This window comes from Astatotilapia calliptera, chromosome 11 (assembly GCF_900246225.1).
Source record: "Astatotilapia calliptera chromosome 11, fAstCal1.2, whole genome shotgun sequence".
NCBI lineage: Eukaryota > Metazoa > Chordata > Actinopteri > Cichliformes > Cichlidae > Astatotilapia > Astatotilapia calliptera.
In genome coordinates, this window is record NC_039312.1 from 31396797 (window position 1) to 31414135 (window position 17339).

The window sequence follows — 17339 nt, forward strand, 5'->3', positions numbered from 1 at the left end:
CACCAGTCTCAATCAGTATGGCACTTTTAAATATCCGCTCTCTGTTGAACAAGTCTTTTATTATTAATGATTTAATTTTAGATAATAAACTTGATTGTTTATTTTTAACTGAAACATGGCTGGGTTCAGATGCACAAGTTGTTCTCACTAAGGCCTCCCACCAAATTTTAATTTCTCTTTTTCTATTAGAAGTGGTAAGAGAGGTGGTGGGACTGCATCTTTAACCAACAACACACTCACCACCAAACAAATTTTATTTGACCATTTTACCACTTTCGCTATCTAACCTCTGAAGTGGCTGCAAATTTTACCAAGGTTTTAGACGAATGCCCCCCTGTGATTTTACCTGCACCCTATGATTTAATTTTTAATCATTTTAACAGCCAACTGAAGAAAAGCCTTGACTCTGTTGCTCAATTCACCACTAAAAAGATTAACGTAAAACATGCATCACCCTGGAGAAACAAAGGAGTCAAAAAACTCAAAAGAAATTGCAGGGCCGCAGAAAGGAGATTGAGGAAAAATAAAAATGCAATCAACCATGAAATACTTTGCGAGCAACAATGTACAATAATACATTAAGGAATTCAAGAAATTCATACTTCGCCAAAATAATCAGTAATAACAAAAATAATCCCAAGGTCCTCTTTTCCACCATATATCGTTTATTTAACCCTGATTTTAACAGCTCCCAAAGAACCCCCACAGACTCGCTCTGTGAGCAGTTTGCAGACCACTTCAGGGGAAAGATCAGCGCCATCAGATCTGATATTTTATCTTCTCGCGATATGATTTTAAACACATCTGAGGGCTCAATTGTACCTGAGGAGACACTGGACAGCTTTGTCCTGGTTAATGCTGAGAACCTTAACCCTTGTATGGTGTTCGGGTCTGTGAGACCCGTGTTCAGTTTTTTTCAAAAGAAAAATTAAACAATTAATTATTTTTTCACGTGTAAATGTGTTGTGTCTTTCCACTCACTCCACTTGATTATAACTGATTTATTTATAACATTTTATATAAAAGAAAAACAAGAAGCACATTAATTCATAAATGTGATCTAACAAAGGTAAAGGGAAAAAATTAACCATGTTTGCTGTTCATATGTCTTGTAATTGGGATGAAGTAAACATCTGTTGAGTAATTTAACATAAAATTGTTTGATAGTGTTAATTTGGAAAGCCAAAACTCTAGCGGGTCCACCAGACCCATGAACACTGGCTGAGTAACAAAAATACGAACACCACACAAGGGTTAAGAAAGTTTTCTCCACAGTGAGACCCACCACATGTCTTTTAGATCCAATCCCCTCTTCACTTTTTAAAACACTTTATGGATATGATACATGATGAATTGCTCTCTTCGTTGGGTGTCTTCCCTGCTGCCTTTAAAACGGCGGTGGTGAGGCCCCTTCTGAAGAAGAGCAATTTGGATTGTAATGATTTTAATAACTACAGACCTGTATCCAACTTACCATTTTTAAGTAAAATTTTAGAAAAACTTTTTTTTTTTTTTTACTCAGATTAATGTTTTTTTTTAAATGATAGACAGATCCTGGAGATATTTCAGTCTGGATTTAGGGTGAACCACAGCACAGAGACTGCTCTCCTAAAGGTTCTAAATGATCTTAGATGTAACTGGGACTCCCAAAAGCTCTCAGTCCTGGTGCTACTGGATCTAAGCGCAGTCTTTGATACAGTAGACCACGCTATTCTTTTAAACAGACTGAAACACATGGTAGGCCTCTCTGGTGCTGTACATAACTGGTTCACTTCCTATCTCTCAGACAGAACTTTTATGGTGAGTATGGATACATGCTCCTCTAAGATCCATAAAATGACATGTGGTGTGCCCCAAGGGTCAGTTTTAGGCCCTGTACTTTTTAATTTGTATATGCTCCCTCTCGGCAGTGTCATCAGGAGGCATGGAGTGAACTTCCACAGTTACGCTGATGACACGCAGCTGTACATCTCCGTGTCTCCTGATGACACCAGACCAATGGATGTCCTTTTTAACTGTATTTTAGATATAAGATCTTGGATACCATACATACCACCTTTATTTATAAAGCACTTTAACATAAAACCAGAGTTCACAAAGTGCTGTACATGCTAATAGCATAAGTAAAGAAAATTAAAATGAGGATAAGATAAGATAAAATAAATAACTAAAAAACTAAAATAAATTGAAACATGTTAAAACAAATTGAGTCAACCCCTCTAATCAATGCCAAAGGCTTCAGCGAATAAATATGTTTTAAGAAGACTTTTAAATTCAGAAAGAGAAGAGGCCTGCCTAACATGCAAGGGTAGATCATTCCACAACCTATAAGATCTTGGATGGCAGAAAACTTTTTACAGCTTAACCAGGACAAGACTGAAGTTTTAATCATCGGTCCTGAGGCTCAGAGAGAGAAACTCTTGTCTAAATTAGAGGCATTTTCACTATGTCCTTTGCTACAAGTGAAAAACCTGGGTGTTATTTTTGACTCTGAGCTTGGTTTTATCCCACATGTTAAACATGTAACCAAAATTGGATTTTATGTTTTTGGCCATGATAATTATGTAATGAAAATGTGATATTGCGACAGCCATACCTAACATAATAGTTATCAAGCAGAGCGAGACCAAGTGTACCAAAAATAAGACCGAGGCTCTGAAGCTTTGGAGGATGCTTACACACTACGCTCGTTAGTGTGCCATGTGCACATGCATTTTCAGCATGGGTAGCCTCAGCGAGTAACAACCCCACAAATCTGGCAGTGTCAGCCCACAGTCGACCCGCACAGGATGACTTGTTTAATTTCGGTGACTGATTAGGTCTCTGCACAGTCTTTATGCTGTGCTGGACATCTGTTGTGATTTATGTGATATATGACCAAACAAAGCAAAACCTGTGAAATGTTAAACTATACACAGATGCAAGGTTTTGTATAATTACTATAGGACCTTGAATGTTTTATTCCTGTCTGGTTAGTGCACAGAGTCCAGCAGTCAGGGTGTGATTTAGCCACCTTTAAAAAAAAAAAAAAAAGACTCAGCCCAACCAGCTTTAAAGTCACAATCCATAGCATAGTCATTAAAATTGATTTTTCTGCGGTGTTTGCCTAATTAAAGTGACAAAACAATGGTTTTTCATAGTTATAATGCTTTATTTCCTTTAGCTGAAGAAGGAACTGGGAATATACACTTACCGGCCACTTCATTGGGTACACGTTCTGCTCCTTTTTGCCTTTAGAGCTGCCTTAATTCTTTATGACATATATTCAGCAAGCATCACACAGTTGCTGCAGAGTACAGTGCCCTTTGTAACACTGGACATAATCCTTCATAAAGGGTTGGACATGGTTAACAACAACTCTCTGCTGCTGTAGCTGACCTGCTTCAAGCTTCGGCGTGTTGTTTGTTCAGAGATGTTCTTCTTCATACCTTGGTTTTGACAAGTGTTTGAGTTACTGTTGCCCTTCTGTGTGTTTAGTCTGGTCTTTACCCCTGATGTGAACAAGCCATTCACACCCAGAGAACTGAAGCTCGCTAGTTAATTTCTTTTTTTTTTATTGAGTCTGTTTTATCCTGTTGTTTGGTGGCATGGTTTGGTCAGACCTCTGTCACAGAGAAAAACTCTCTAAATCAGATAGTGAGATGGTCCAGCCGTCTGATAGGTGAGCCACAGTCTTGTTTAGCGTCCCTGTACTCTAAGCTGGTACAGAGGATGGCTTTATCAATCCTTAAAAATGGTTCCCATCCTCTAAAGGGTGAATTTCAGCTTCTTCCCTCACGACGGAGGTTTCTATTTCCGAGATGCAGGACAAAGCGTTATAAAAATAGATTTGTCCCCGTTGCTGTCACTGAATTAAATAAGAACTGTTTTTGATTCGAAATATTAAAATTACTATATATGTGCCACAGTGAGGTTTATATCTTTACTAGGTATGTGTGTTTTTAAAGGGATGCCAAATGCTGTCATTTTTTCTGTAAAGCAAATTTACCTTGCCTATGGGTATAAATAAAGTTACCTTGACCTACCTTGACCTTTTCAGACCATTTTCCAGTGGTTGTGCAGCAATACCCCAGCAGATCAACAGTTTCTCAGATACACCATACCACATTCAAAGTCACTTCAAATTGATGTTCAGTTTTAACTTCAGCAAGTCGTCTTAGCCACATCTACAAGCCCAAATGCACTGAGCTTCTGCCATGTGACTAGTAGATTAAACATTTGTGTTAATGAGCAGCTGAACACGTGTACCTAACAAAGTGGCCAGTGAATGTATATTTAGTATATTTTCCTGTTGATTTGATCATTTTAATAAATAGTTGATGATTGTTGCTGCTAATGTAGAGCTCAGCTTTTAAAGGTTTCCTTGTAACAATAGAGCCATGCCCTATCACGCTGACACTTTTATTTATATCATAAAACACTGATTAAGTATTTATAGCCTGATGCATTTTGCCCTTTTTTGTTCACTGTGACTGTCAATGAACTTTAGTACTTTTTGGACAGATGTTCTCATAAATGTTTCCCAGCTGTTGAAAGGGCACGGTCTGCCATTTCCTCTCTTGGATGGCTTTTAAAATGAAATATCTGCAGAAGTCGTAGAGCTTAGCAGCAATCAAAAACTGGGGGAGAATTTTGTTTATTCTTACTGTATGTGTACAGTACCGGTTAATTTAAAATCCCTTTGTTTACATTTGATTTAAATTAGGTCCAGTGCCAAAGTTGTTCTTATAGAGCACAGAAAAGACACACTGGGTATTTTGAAGTTGAGTAGCTTGCTTTCCCTTCCCTCTCCTTTATAACTTATACACCACTCTGCATGTTTAAAGTATTTTATCATTGGGCTTAAATACCCATAAACTAGGAGCTTTGCTGTTGTGACACACTTGTCACAATAAACTATCCATAAAAGGGAAAAGTTGCCCATGTCTCTTAATAGAGGTCAACCTTTATTAACATTTAGGTGTGTTGGTGTTAATGGTTACATTATTAATCAGCAATAAATCCAGTCTCGTACACATTTTGCTATGTTAGGAAACAAAACTTTGTCCCAAATATGTGATCTAATTTTTGCAGTATGGAAATAAACTGATAAATTCTAAACACGTGGGCCGCCTAATAGCCTTGCGAGCAGTCTGAGAACACAGCTGTAGGATGTATACAGCTCATAAACACTTCTGCAGAGTGTTGTTTTAAAAGCCAAGATTGGGTATCCCAGGCCTCACCAGTGGTGGGTCCTTTCCTGCTGCACTAGAAGCACTTTTCCTGGAAGTAAATAGAAGTGGGTATTTAACATAAGCAGCAGTAACCATTTGTCTACAAAAGGAGTCATCAAAACAAAGTATAAGACAACAGACAAATAGTTTCTGGCAAAACTTCACTTACTTCCAAGGTGCAGGAACTAAATAAAAGTCTGAAGAGGTATTTTTTTCTACTACAGAAACTAGAAAAATGCAGACAAAACCACAACAACAAAGCGAAGGTGCTGGGTTGAAAACAATAGGGGGGGAAATCAACAGCTCACACACTGCAGGGCACAAGCTTATTTATTGCACCATAAATAAAAGTGTAATATTTCGAGTATACCTATCGGTATGTCCTCCATTTCTCGCTTTGCATTTTAAAGCAACGGCAAGTAAATGTAATGTGTGAGCCGGCTGCTTCGGCTGCCTTTTGTGCTTCTGCTGTAATTTACAATGTCAGCAGCCACACCATAGCAATGTCACGAAAACTTAAATTTAGTGCTACTATTTATTACATTTACACAAAGAACTGAATGTTAGAAAGTTTGATCACATCGCTCAACATCTTAAATAAACGAGGAACTCCCCCCCCTTTGACGTGATTTGCACATTTCAGTTTTGTGGCACTTCTGTTTCATGCGTCACAGGTGAAAGCACAGCAACAAAAGAAAAAAAACACCTGGTTATAGCTCCTCCGGCAAGCCCCCCTGTCTCCTCAGTCTTCTCACTGAGACTGAGATAGATTTCCAGGTCAGGGCAGAAGGACGGAGGAGATGAGGAGGCACAAAAGGAAAAAAAACACCAACTCAGATGAAATGCTAATCCTTTCTAGTCACATGGTTATTGTTTCTAATTTGAGCACGAGGATTGAGATGTAACCCAATCTGTCTCTACATCTTCAAACAGTTATGTCTGTCATTACAGTTAAAAAAAAAATTCTGTATACCAATAAAATTTTAAAAAGGGGGCGGGTTTCTTATAGTTTTTCTACCTTTTAAATAGTCTTCTGTAATATTTTTGTGAAGGTTACGAGCTGAAACTTATTTTTTGATCAATAAAACCGTTCTATATAAAGCGCGTGTTGCTGGATATTTTGACCTCTGAGGAGAAAAGCCTTCACAGGAGCCTGTTGACCACTCTTTGACTGACAGCTGATGTCTCGGCACCGCAGCGCAAAAACAGCAGAATGTCAGCTTAGGGCCAAAGATGTCACCCCTCACTGTAGCAAAAAAAATCTCACAGATGGGATTATCACTTCAAAAGCTTGCGTCTGATGAGTTGTTTTCAGGTTTGGTGATGGAGGCTTGTCAGATGCTGGGTTTGATGTAGCTTTGCAACGTGGAGCATAGCAGACAGGTGTGCTCTGCCCAGCAGCTGCTGGACTCCATCTGTCCATCAGGTCTGCAGGTTCAACAGTTTACTGTCCCTCCCACGTCCACAGCAGTGCTCTTCATTTTGTGAAGCGGAAGTCTTCATATTGTGCTGCACACAGAAGTGAACAGGAGCATTTCTTTTGGTTAAATAGGGCAAATCTACAACATTTCAATAAGAAGAGATGAGAAACCGAAGCCCCAATTTACGATTGAGCCAGATAACAGGAGTGTATTCTCACATGGTGCAGCTTAAACATAAATCTGTTATTTTCAGTGTCAGCAGTCCCTGAAGGGGGGATTATTGTTCCTCATGTCTGCCAAGAGACAAAATACAAATGTGGAGTTCATTTCCAAAGTGCTGTGTGTCTATTTTGGCTCGTCGTTGATCATTCATCATTCAATATCTCTACAATACAGTGGAAGAAACATGCAGCCCTTGTTTCAACCCACGACTAATTTTAAAGTATCTCAGTTTGAATTAATTTTATACTCTAAGTGTGGTGTGTGTTTCTCGCTAGTGGGATTTTTTTTCCGTTTGGGAAGGGAAAAAAAGCGCTCATCAGATGGCTGCTGGTCCCTGAGATGGAAAACACTGAGAAACGGTGCCCTAGATAAAAAGTCAGTCCAGCCTCTTTTGCCAAACTGCAGGAGCACTGAAGTATCAAACAGCAATCAAAAGCACAGCCTGTTTTCTGTTCAGGGAGGTACTGTAGTGTGATTTGGGAGGAAATTCAAGGAGTTGCTTGTGCAAGACCCAGACTGGCATGGGAATCTAAGCAGGTTGCATCTCCACAGTCACAAATACACACACTTTCATGCACTGCAACCTTTGACCCACGTTCTGTTTCCCCCCACTGTTTGATAAGCTGCAGTTGTCAACTATGATCAAAACCAAGCCACCCTGCATCTCAAACTCGCGCCTTCCTTCTCACTAAACTCTTCAAAGCATCTTGACTATGATATATTTAAATATACATACATATTCTATATGCATCTCTGCAGCACACATCTCACCCAGATCATCCAGAGATAAACAGGTAAAGCGTCACTTCTGTGCTGCCAAAGAGAAAGATCAGATTTCTGCTGCAGACACCCACACTTAAGCTGCAATGCAGATATTTTTCTATAGCTTTTACAGTCAAAATGAGTCGAGGTTCAATAAGAGAGTGAAAATAAAACTAAAGTAATAGTAAACATTTAATGAAAGACAAAACACTGGAGTGAGGAGTGAAGTCTGGAGCTGAAGTTTGAGATATTACTGATCCTGTCCGCCTCAGCCTGAGGCAGGTCGAGGGCCCAGATAGCAAAAACATAGTAACCTTTTAGTCTCTTCACTCAAAATATACCAAAAGGGCCATCTGCCTGAGGATGTGATCCTGCACGTGGCCTTACAGGAAAAAAAAACAATTCGAGATTTGGCTCAAGGTCATAACTTGCAATACTGCACAGGTCATTTGGCAGTTACTTTAAAAAAATCCACATAACAGAGATGAGCTGCCAGATGGAAGTAGTTTCTCTGCACTGGTTTAATTTTTTGGACTGTGCATAAAGGATGGGGATGGTTTCCAGATCAAAGAAGTGCATCCAGCATTAAACCAGCATTACCTTTAATGGCCAGCAGGGGGCGCCTCTTGTGGTCGCGAAAAGTTCAATTTATCATAAAAGCACAAAAAAAATCTACTTTCTTGCCAAAAACGAATGATGTCATAGACTGTGACATCATTTACATTTGGTTAGACACTGAGATGGTAAAGGTAGCCCCAGGTCGTTCTCCAGAGTCATAAAATGCCATGGATGCAAATTACCACTTGACTGGTCAGCAGTAAATAAATGTAACCGTGTAATTCAGATTTTTATCTGTTAATCTGAATTTATTTTCACAGATGAAGAATGATGTAATGATGATATTACTCTGTGTGTTTAGGTAGTTTTCTAACTCTAAAATGTGCCAGAAATGTACATCAGAGAATAAAAACATAAGCAGTACAAGTTCATTGTTTTTTAAGGGAAGTGGGAATTATTTTTATTTTTGATGAATCATTGCTTGTTTTAATAATCTGTTAATTAAATGGAGTCTAAGGTGAATTCCTTTTAAAGTGAAGCAGTCACAGGAAAGCGACACGTGTTGTCTGTTCTTTGCTGCAGGTGAATGCTACCTGATGGAGTGGTCAGACTGGAGCTCGTGCGTCAACATCTGCGCCAAAGAGGCCGGCGTCGACTTTGCCTCGGTTCAGGTCCGCTCACGAGCCGTGCTCGCCCAGGAGCCTGAAAACCTGCTGCTCTGTCCTGACCAGGAGTGGGAGTCTCAGCCCTGCACAGGTGGAGAACACTTTGAAAAACATGACGGCTTCAACCTCTCCTGGCCAGAAAGTTTGACAAATTAACAGAAGCAAAGTCTATTTGAACAGTGAACTTTCTATGAATACAAATTAGCTTGCTGCAGCCCAGCAGCTCCAAACTTTGATGCATTTATTCCTTCTATTTATCCGCATATTCGTAATATTTACGGCGAGGGTAAACTGAAGTCAGTCTCGGGGTGTGAAAGGTTGAAGGCAGTGGAGAGCACGTCAGTGCATCAGAGGGTTAACGCAAAAAGACACTTACTTTCAGAGTCATACCCGCAGGCTGTTTAGGCCTCTATCTCTCTGCATTTGGACTGTCAGAGGAAAGAAACCTACTGAACAACAACATGCTGACATTGTGGGAAAGACAGATCTGACACAGGAGTCGCATAGATTTTCCTCCCTGGGAGGCATCAGTGCTAACCAGTGGGCTGCTTCCCTATCATGCCCGATACACAATCGAGAAGAAAAAGATACTAACTGCTACTGTTGGTCTTTCCCGTTATGCCGGGTCAATTGGTGCTCTCCCAGATGGGATTTCTCGAGTCAGATTTTCAAACGTTTGAAACCCAGATGCTCGTTTACAGTAGTGATCTCTGCGATTCCCTCTGCTGCATTAATCACCCATTAGATGCAGCATTGTGAATCACTACGACAAAACTCAACACACAGTGTACTGTAATTCCCCCTTACCTCCCTTGTTACTGTACACAGCCCACAGCAGTCTTCGCTAGCATGACCTGGTTTCACAGCTTCACTCAAGGCATGGGGGGAGGAGTGGCCCAGCCAAGACTAGTGGAGGCGGAGGAGGATGAGAGAGTGGAGGCAGGGAAGGAGAAGGCGGTGATGGAGAAAGAGAGGCTGGGGATGGAGGGACGGGAAGGTTTGATGTGAGGCTCCAGGCTTGAGAAAAACAAAAACAACACTGTTGTTCTGCTGTTAAAGTCGTTCTGTTTTACAGTATAGTGATTCTTACTGTGCTTTGTGTCTCCAGTATACGCAGATTGACAGAATGGCCAGCACTTTTACTTCAATGCAATAATCACAATAATTTGAAGAACAAAAACAACAAAGCTGCTCACTGCTTTTCAGCAGCTCCAGAGACGTAAAAGCAAAACCTTAATGAAACACTAGTCCCTCCATTTGTAGGCATTTAAATTTGAAATTTGCAACTTGAATCTGAATTTATAACAAGGTAAAAATCAGAGTTGGAGTTACATTTATTCTCCAGGAAACCAGAAACATGTGAGACTCATCGACACGTTCATTATGTTCAAAACTATTAGAAGGATTTTCTTCAGAAGATTTATTGATCACTCATCAAAGGTCATTCTCATCTCGCAAAATTCACTTTTGGCTGTAGCTCAAGAATTCATCATCTCATTAAGCTGGTAAAATTTTGCAATAAAGAGATCGTTTGTTCATTTTGGGCATGTTAGTTTAATAGGTGATTCTAAATTGGCTGCAATGCCAATGCCTGGCTTTATATCTCTGGTATTCTTAGTGTACCAGAGATAGAAAGTATCCGTATCCACGCTGGACCAGCGACCTGTCCAGAGTGCAACCTTCTTCCAAAGTCGCAGGGATGGACTCAGGCTCACTGTGATCCTAGCTGGATAAGTGGTTATGGATGGATAAATAGGCAACAATAATGTTGGGTGCTCACTGTGCACACTGTGGTGATATAGATTTGTTTTGTGCTGCCTGATTGAACACATATATAAGGGATTTTGTGGCCATTGCAGCTTATTTACAGAAACATCCATATTTGCAACATTTTTCTGCTTAAGCATTCAAACATAAACATTTTTTATGTTTGTTAAATCCCACAAAGTCCTCATTACAAATTTAACTTTGGACAAGTTTAAAATCTCAGTAAGTAACTAGAGTACATAATGGGTTTAAGACACGTTAGACTTTATTTCAGTGCTATAGTGCTCTATCACCACCAGCTGATTGGTTCAGTTTGTACATCAAAAACTGCTCAGGTCCATTAAGGGAACATTTGGGTTCAAATATCCTCACATGTGCCAAAGTTAATCCTGCACACCTAAATGTTATCTCATTATAAAATGTGTTATTTGCAAAGCTATAATTATATCACTAAAGATAAAAAAAAGTAACAAATTCTACCATTAGCAATAATTAGTGTAAAATATTCATCCATTTTTTTTTGTTCTGCTTGTCCAATTCAGGGTAGCAGAGGTGTGCAGGAGCCTATCATTTCATTATTAGAAGTAAAAAAAAAAAAAAAAGGTTTTATGAACACGAAAATCCATTTATTAAAAATGAATGGTGGTTTAAAAGTGTTACTAGATTTTATACGGCCCACAACCAGCAAGCTTGAAAGATGGTTTTGTGGTTAAGACATTTGCACTGCACACCAAAGAGCCTGATTCAAGAGTGGGAGGAGACTACAAACCCAGTTTCAGGATGTCACAAGAAGGTACTCCAAGTGATGTCCCCAACCCTGAATAAGTGGGAGGGTGTAAATCTGTGCCAAATCAAATATGCGGATCTATCTGCTTTAGTGACCTGCTGGGAATTAAGGGAGCAGCCGAAAGCACGCCCCAGCAAACCTGAATGACATTAACTTCCCCTCTTATTAGTGACCATGGTGCCGTGATTTTGCCAGGTACAGACAGCACCTCGCTTAGCGGCTTAGCAGCCACTGTAGAGTGAATGTGTGCAATTGGCACAGTTTGATATGAAAGTGATTGAAAATGCAGTCAGTTTAAAAAGCTTGAATATAATTACTCTTCTTTTCAGTTAATATGGCTGAAAATCATCCATCGCCTTTCTCAGTTCTTACAGATATTCTCATATCTGGGACTACTACTGACATTATTTCTGCCTCCAGAAAAAAAGGAGAAAAAAAAAACTTCTGCACTTCTCCTGAGAAATGTTTCTGTGGTAGTACAACTCCAGTCTGCTCATAAAAGATGGTGGGAAGTGCCAGCCGAAGTGAGTGATTCAATGATAACTTAACACGTTTGAAAAATGACTTCAGCTCTAGCGGAGCAAGGAAGAAAGAGAGAAATGAGAAGAGTAAAGTACATAAAAGGTGAAGTCCTCTCAGCCGCAGAGGATTCATCCCGTACGGCGGCAGATAGAGGCGTACCACTGACGGGAGCAGCGATACTGTACCCACGTCTGTGGAGAATAGCTCTGTCTTTTGTTCAAGGTTAAATTGTTCATTTACTCTGGCTGAATTGACTGGACTGATGATTGGTTACACAGGACTCCGCAGGGAAATACAGTCATTTACTGCACTGATGGAGATATTGATAAAGTCATAATAGCACTGATAAAAAGTCATTAAGCAAAAGCTCTTACTGAAGATTAAAACATTGAACTGGACCCTTTTGAGACGACACGGTCATATTATGTGTCAGCAGCCTATTATACAACCACAACTTAGCAGCTGCTTTATTAATCTGGTGTCTCTCATATGATTAATGGTCACCACTGCCTGACTCAGTACAGCCTTCACAGTTGTTGACTGTTTTTGTGTTTTGCTTTCAGGAGGTGAATGTTTCGAGTACAAATGGTTCAGCAGCATTGGCCCAAATTCCACTCGGCCTTTGATCTGGTGTCAGCGCTCAGATGGACTCAATGTCACTGGTAAGGAACTCCAAAAAAGCTGCTCCAAACATTTGTTTCACACAGTTGCTTCTGCTGTCTGTGAGCACAGCAGCAATGACCCCCACCCGCTGTTTGAACCCCATTTTTTAAAGAGGGCAGACAATCAGAAGAAAGCTGACTGAGGGAGAGGAGCGAAAACAGCTTGTTTTAGAAATAACTTAAAAAGTAAAAAGAAAATAACAAACCGCACAGATTAGCTGAGCTGGTGGGCTTTGGAGGACTGTTTAGGAGTTGCAACCTCAAAAGTGTGCTCACCTTTGGATTAAATGAGAACATTAAAGGTTTGATTTTTGCTTAAGATCAAAGAAAAAAAAAAGAGCGAATGCAAAATTCAAATGGCCAAAATAATACAAAGGTTTGTTTTGTTTTAGCAGAAGATTTGACATTTCTGATGAGCAGACCGATCACATGATTGACCTCATTCAACAAGCTCAGTTATGCTAGGACTGAGGTGGAGGAATTTTGAAACATTAGTAAATATTAGTATTTTTTTATTAAGTACGAGCATCAAATCGTTCACTGAGGTAGACGAGGCTGCTGAGGTTGTTAGTCTCAACAGAGAAGCACATCTGTGTATCATCAGCGTAGCAGTGACAAGTAGATGGCTTTGAAGCTCTTTGAAGCAGTATGGGAGAAATAAGCATTATTATGACCATTATACAGACAGTCTTGTAAAAAAAAAATGTTCTAGTATAAAATAAAAATATGGATGGATGGGGGGGGGAAAGCATAATTGCTCTACTTTGAGTCTGGAGGTCTGCAGCAGAGTTGCTGAAGGTTCAATTGCTTCTTTTTTTTTTTGTCAATTTTTTTAACCATTTGACTTTAGTTTTTGGAGTCTCTGCAACTAATGATCACATTTATAATTATTTGTTCTGATGATTTTATTATCAAGTGTTTTTTTTATCCCAAAAAACCTAAAAAATAAAATAAAATAAAAAAAACTAACTGCAACTTCTCAATGCCCATGTTGTTATATTTACATTTTTTGATTATAACTTCCTGGATGTGTTCTTATTAAATGACACAACTGATTAGAATTGTTTCAACTTCACATCTATAAATAAAATGAAAAAAAACAAAAAAAACATTAAAATTACATTATGTTTGAGCTTAAGAAATCAAACTGTTGTCAAGGACTTGCAAGTACGCTTTAGTCGTCTTTAAAGGGGTCTCGAGCTAGAAGAGATCAGAAAACACTGTCCTACAGTAGTGTGCATAATAAATAGAGCAGCTGAATTTTTCTTTAAAGTGAGAAACTGGAGGTTGCAGCCGCTCTTAAGCTCAACTGTAAGCCTAAACCATTGGTGGCAATTTTATGTAGGAGGTAAAATTTACACAAAATGTCAGAAATATAACTGAAGAAAAAAAAAAAACTAGGCGCTTATTTCTATATTGATCTAAGGTGGTGGGCGATGGCAAGCCGGTACAGCTTTTCATCTCCGTTTAACACATCAACACATAAAATTGTTTTTAAAATAAACCTGGAAACATTGGATTTACTGAGTTATTATTGCAGATGAAAGTACATGCTGTGAAATAACCCCAAGTGTTACGTTTTAAACGTGGAGACGAACCGATTGTGCTCGTGTGATCGTATTAAAATGTACTCAATCTGATGCTGTTGTCTCTTTCACAGGAGGTTGTCCTCCAATGAACCCTCCAGAGGACAACAGCTCCTGTGACCCGCCCTGCCTCATGCCAAAGTCTTTCTGCAGCGAGGTGAGTGGATTTTGTCCTCATATCACAATAAACTCAAAAATAAAAGAGCAATTTTCCTAAACCCTAAAGCACAGCTTTCCTGGATGAATGTCTGTGCAAACACTGACACACTGAATTGAATTTGAATGCAGCAGGGAATAAAATGATAGCAGCAGGAAGATGTAAAACCCATTGCTCCACAGTGTCATTCAACTGCACTTCATCAAAATCATGTAAATAAGTTTTTGTCTCACAGACACGGCAGCTGGCAAACCACAGAGTGATCTATTTTCCAGGCTTGAATAGCTTTTAGAAACAACTCTTGACCTAGCAATGAAGGCAGGTTACCAGCTGTAGTAGCTCGTACAGCCAGCCGCCTTACGTAACCGCTGAATAATCGGGTCAAAACGATCGGATGAGAAGCAGGGTCAGGACTTCTGAGGTCACCCATTCAATCCCCAGACGAGGATGAAAAAACTGCACTCACACAGTTTATTAGGTACACTCAGCTAAAACCTAATGCAGTGTAAGACAACAGTCGTACAGTAAATCCTCTCTTCATCGTGGTAGTAATGTTCAGTTTTGCAGACAGGTGTTTATGGTCACTCTGAAGGTTTGTTGTGCTGTGGGATTGGATTACATAACACTGATGGGTGTTTCATATATTTTTGTAACCCTGTTAATATGAGTGAGGGCATACTAAATACCAAAAACACCTCTGTGTGTGGAGAAGGCAGTTCAGTGGTGTCACAAACTGCAGCGTCCAAGACGACGATGAAATTACACCTCGACAAAATATCTGACTAGCCAAGTGAAAGACTGTGTTCACACTAGGCTTGGTTGCATTGCACCCCGTCCCCACTTTCCTGCTGGCCTGCGCTCACACTGTGCTTAACGATCCGAGTCCTGAGTACACTTCAGTCTGTCTAAGCATCTCAAACTTTGATTTTTATGTGGCCACACTGGAGCTGCTCTGGAATTGGTGAGAAACTGTCCTCTCACATACATTATTACTTAAGGCGAATTTCACAGAGCCAGCAGTTGTTGAGAAATCATCGGACTTCCACACTTGGCTGACCGCACTAGGTGTGCAAGTGTCTGACCTCACTGTGACCTGGCCCACCTCTTCAAATCGGCTAGGCTAAAGTACCGTACGCACCAGTTACGGGGGCGACCGTGGTCCAGGGGGTTGAAGCTCGGTTACAGGTTGCCGGTTCGATCCCCAGCTCTCTCTGTCCTGGTCGTTGTGTCCTTGGGCAAGACACTTTACCCTACCGCCTGTTGGCCAGAGGGGCCGATGGCACGACATGGCAGCCTCGCTTCTATCAGTCTGCACCAGGGCAGCTGTGGCTACAACTGTAGCTTCCCTCCACCAGTGTGTGAATGCGAGAGTGAATGAATAACGGAATTGTAAAGTGCTTTGGGTGCCTAGAAAAGCGCTATATAAATGCAATCCATTATTAGTTACACCAGTCAAATAAACTGGACTTTGAGGGTCAAACATAGTCAAGCGTTACCCAGTTTGGCACCATAAATATCAGAAAACAGTCCAGTTTAAGCAAAATCTAATGGCAGTTAAACTTTGTCTGTACACAAATCACATGTATATTTAAGAAGAATTAATCACAGCTTATTTCAAATGCCACTGTGCATAACACTGCACATGCATGACGTTAGCTACTCCTGGCAACGTAACCTAACATTAGCAGTGACGACAGCAGCCTTCTTTCCTTCCGCACATCTATGCACAATGCATCTATGCATTGCCAGTTTAGTCAGCACAGCTCATATACAAATGCTCATTTTTGACATTATAATACCATAAAGCTCTGCAGGTATTCTCTTTCTCTACTTTGTGTGCATTAATAAAAAACACGAATAATTACAGTAGATTAACAGAGTAGTATTTCTGTTGCTGACAAGTGAGGGCAGCAACATTTAATTGTCTAGTTGGCGAATCATCCACATCCACAGTACAAGTTTAAATCTTGTTAATAAGTTGGTGACAGCTGGAGAAATCAGTTAGGAGCCCTCGCTATTTACCACATTTAAAATACCTTTGAGCAAGGCATTAAAATAGGTTTTATTGAACCTTCTGACATTTTGAATTAAATATTAATTTGCATATGAGATTCTTAATTGTTGTCATATTTGCTACATCTGGCTTTTTATAAATTATTGCTTAAAAATGAATTGTGCAATTTATTGAGGTTTTTCAGGGGAGGGGGATTAGCACTGATGATGTAGAAGTTCTCAAAAAGTAATGCATCAAATATGACACACTTTGATTTAAGGGGTTAATGCCCAACCTGGGGTCATACTTGTGACTGTAACTGTTTCGGTGAACATACAGCAGGTGACTCTGGGTGCAAAGCAATGCTTAAATGGCCCTCCATCTGCAGCACAGACTATTATTGTTCCTGCTGAACTGGAAACAGGCATTAGCAGAAAATACGGTATATGGGAATGAGGCTACAGCAGGTCACAAACAGCTCTGAAATGGTTCGATTTGTCTGGAAGCTTGTGCTTTTATCTTGATTGACTGTAAATGAATGAGAAATGTCAACACGTGGTGGCCTCAGTGCAGCAGTTAAACCTGTCTTCGAACAGTAACAGGTCGGCCATGCTGCCATACCAGCCAGGACTCTTCTGAACACTCCTCATGAATTAATTCACTTTGAGATTAGCTTGTTTAACATCCCTCCAAGCACTGTACTGTCGCTCCAGCTTAAATCATATATGAATCTGCGCTGCCCCCTGCAGGCTGGTATTTGCATGTGCGAGGAAGGCTTCACAGAAGTGCTGTCATCCACTGGGCAGCTGGACCAGTGTGCCCCCATCCCCATCCTGGAGATCCCCACAGCAGGGGACAAGAAAGGGGATGTGAAGACCAGTCGTGCCATTAACCCCACACTGCCCACCACCATCCAGCCCGGACGCAACGGGCGAACTTGGTACCTGCAGCCCTATGGACCAGGTCAGACCATCACACACTCATCACACCTTATGCAGATTCATAGCACTGTTTACCAAACTAC

At 40.3% G+C, this 17339-nt stretch overlaps 1 protein-coding gene and 2 long non-coding RNA genes across 15 annotated transcripts in view; 1 reads left to right on the top strand and 2 right to left on the bottom strand.

Moving 5' to 3' along the window:
• Positions 1–17339, top strand: part of thsd7ab (thrombospondin, type I, domain containing 7Ab) — a 209664-nt gene that overhangs the window by 181724 nt on the left and 10601 nt on the right. For all 8 annotated transcript variants that reach the window (XM_026184247.1, XM_026184253.1, XM_026184250.1 and 5 more), the window contains 4 exons: positions 8759–8932; positions 12481–12579; positions 14240–14322; positions 17065–17278. In XM_026184247.1, coding sequence (XP_026040032.1) covers positions 8759–8932; positions 12481–12579; positions 14240–14322; positions 17065–17278 — 570 coding nt within the window. The remainder of the gene's footprint in view (positions 1–8758; positions 8933–12480; positions 12580–14239; positions 14323–17064; positions 17279–17339) is intronic.
• On the bottom strand, positions 5735–8833 carry LOC113031817 (uncharacterized). The gene is made up of 2 exons (XR_003273800.1): positions 8770–8833; positions 5735–6722 (listed from the first exon to the last, which is right to left on the bottom strand). It is a non-coding gene; the product is annotated as an uncharacterized LOC113031817 (long non-coding RNA).
• LOC113031815 (uncharacterized) overlaps positions 8864–17339 on the bottom strand; it is a 55925-nt gene continuing 47449 nt past the window's right edge. For all 6 annotated transcript variants that reach the window (XR_003273798.1, XR_003273797.1, XR_003273796.1 and 3 more), the window contains 2 exons: positions 9649–9858; positions 8864–8924 (listed from right to left, as the gene is read on the bottom strand). This is a non-coding gene — a long non-coding RNA (uncharacterized LOC113031815). The remainder of the gene's footprint in view (positions 8925–9648; positions 9859–17339) is intronic.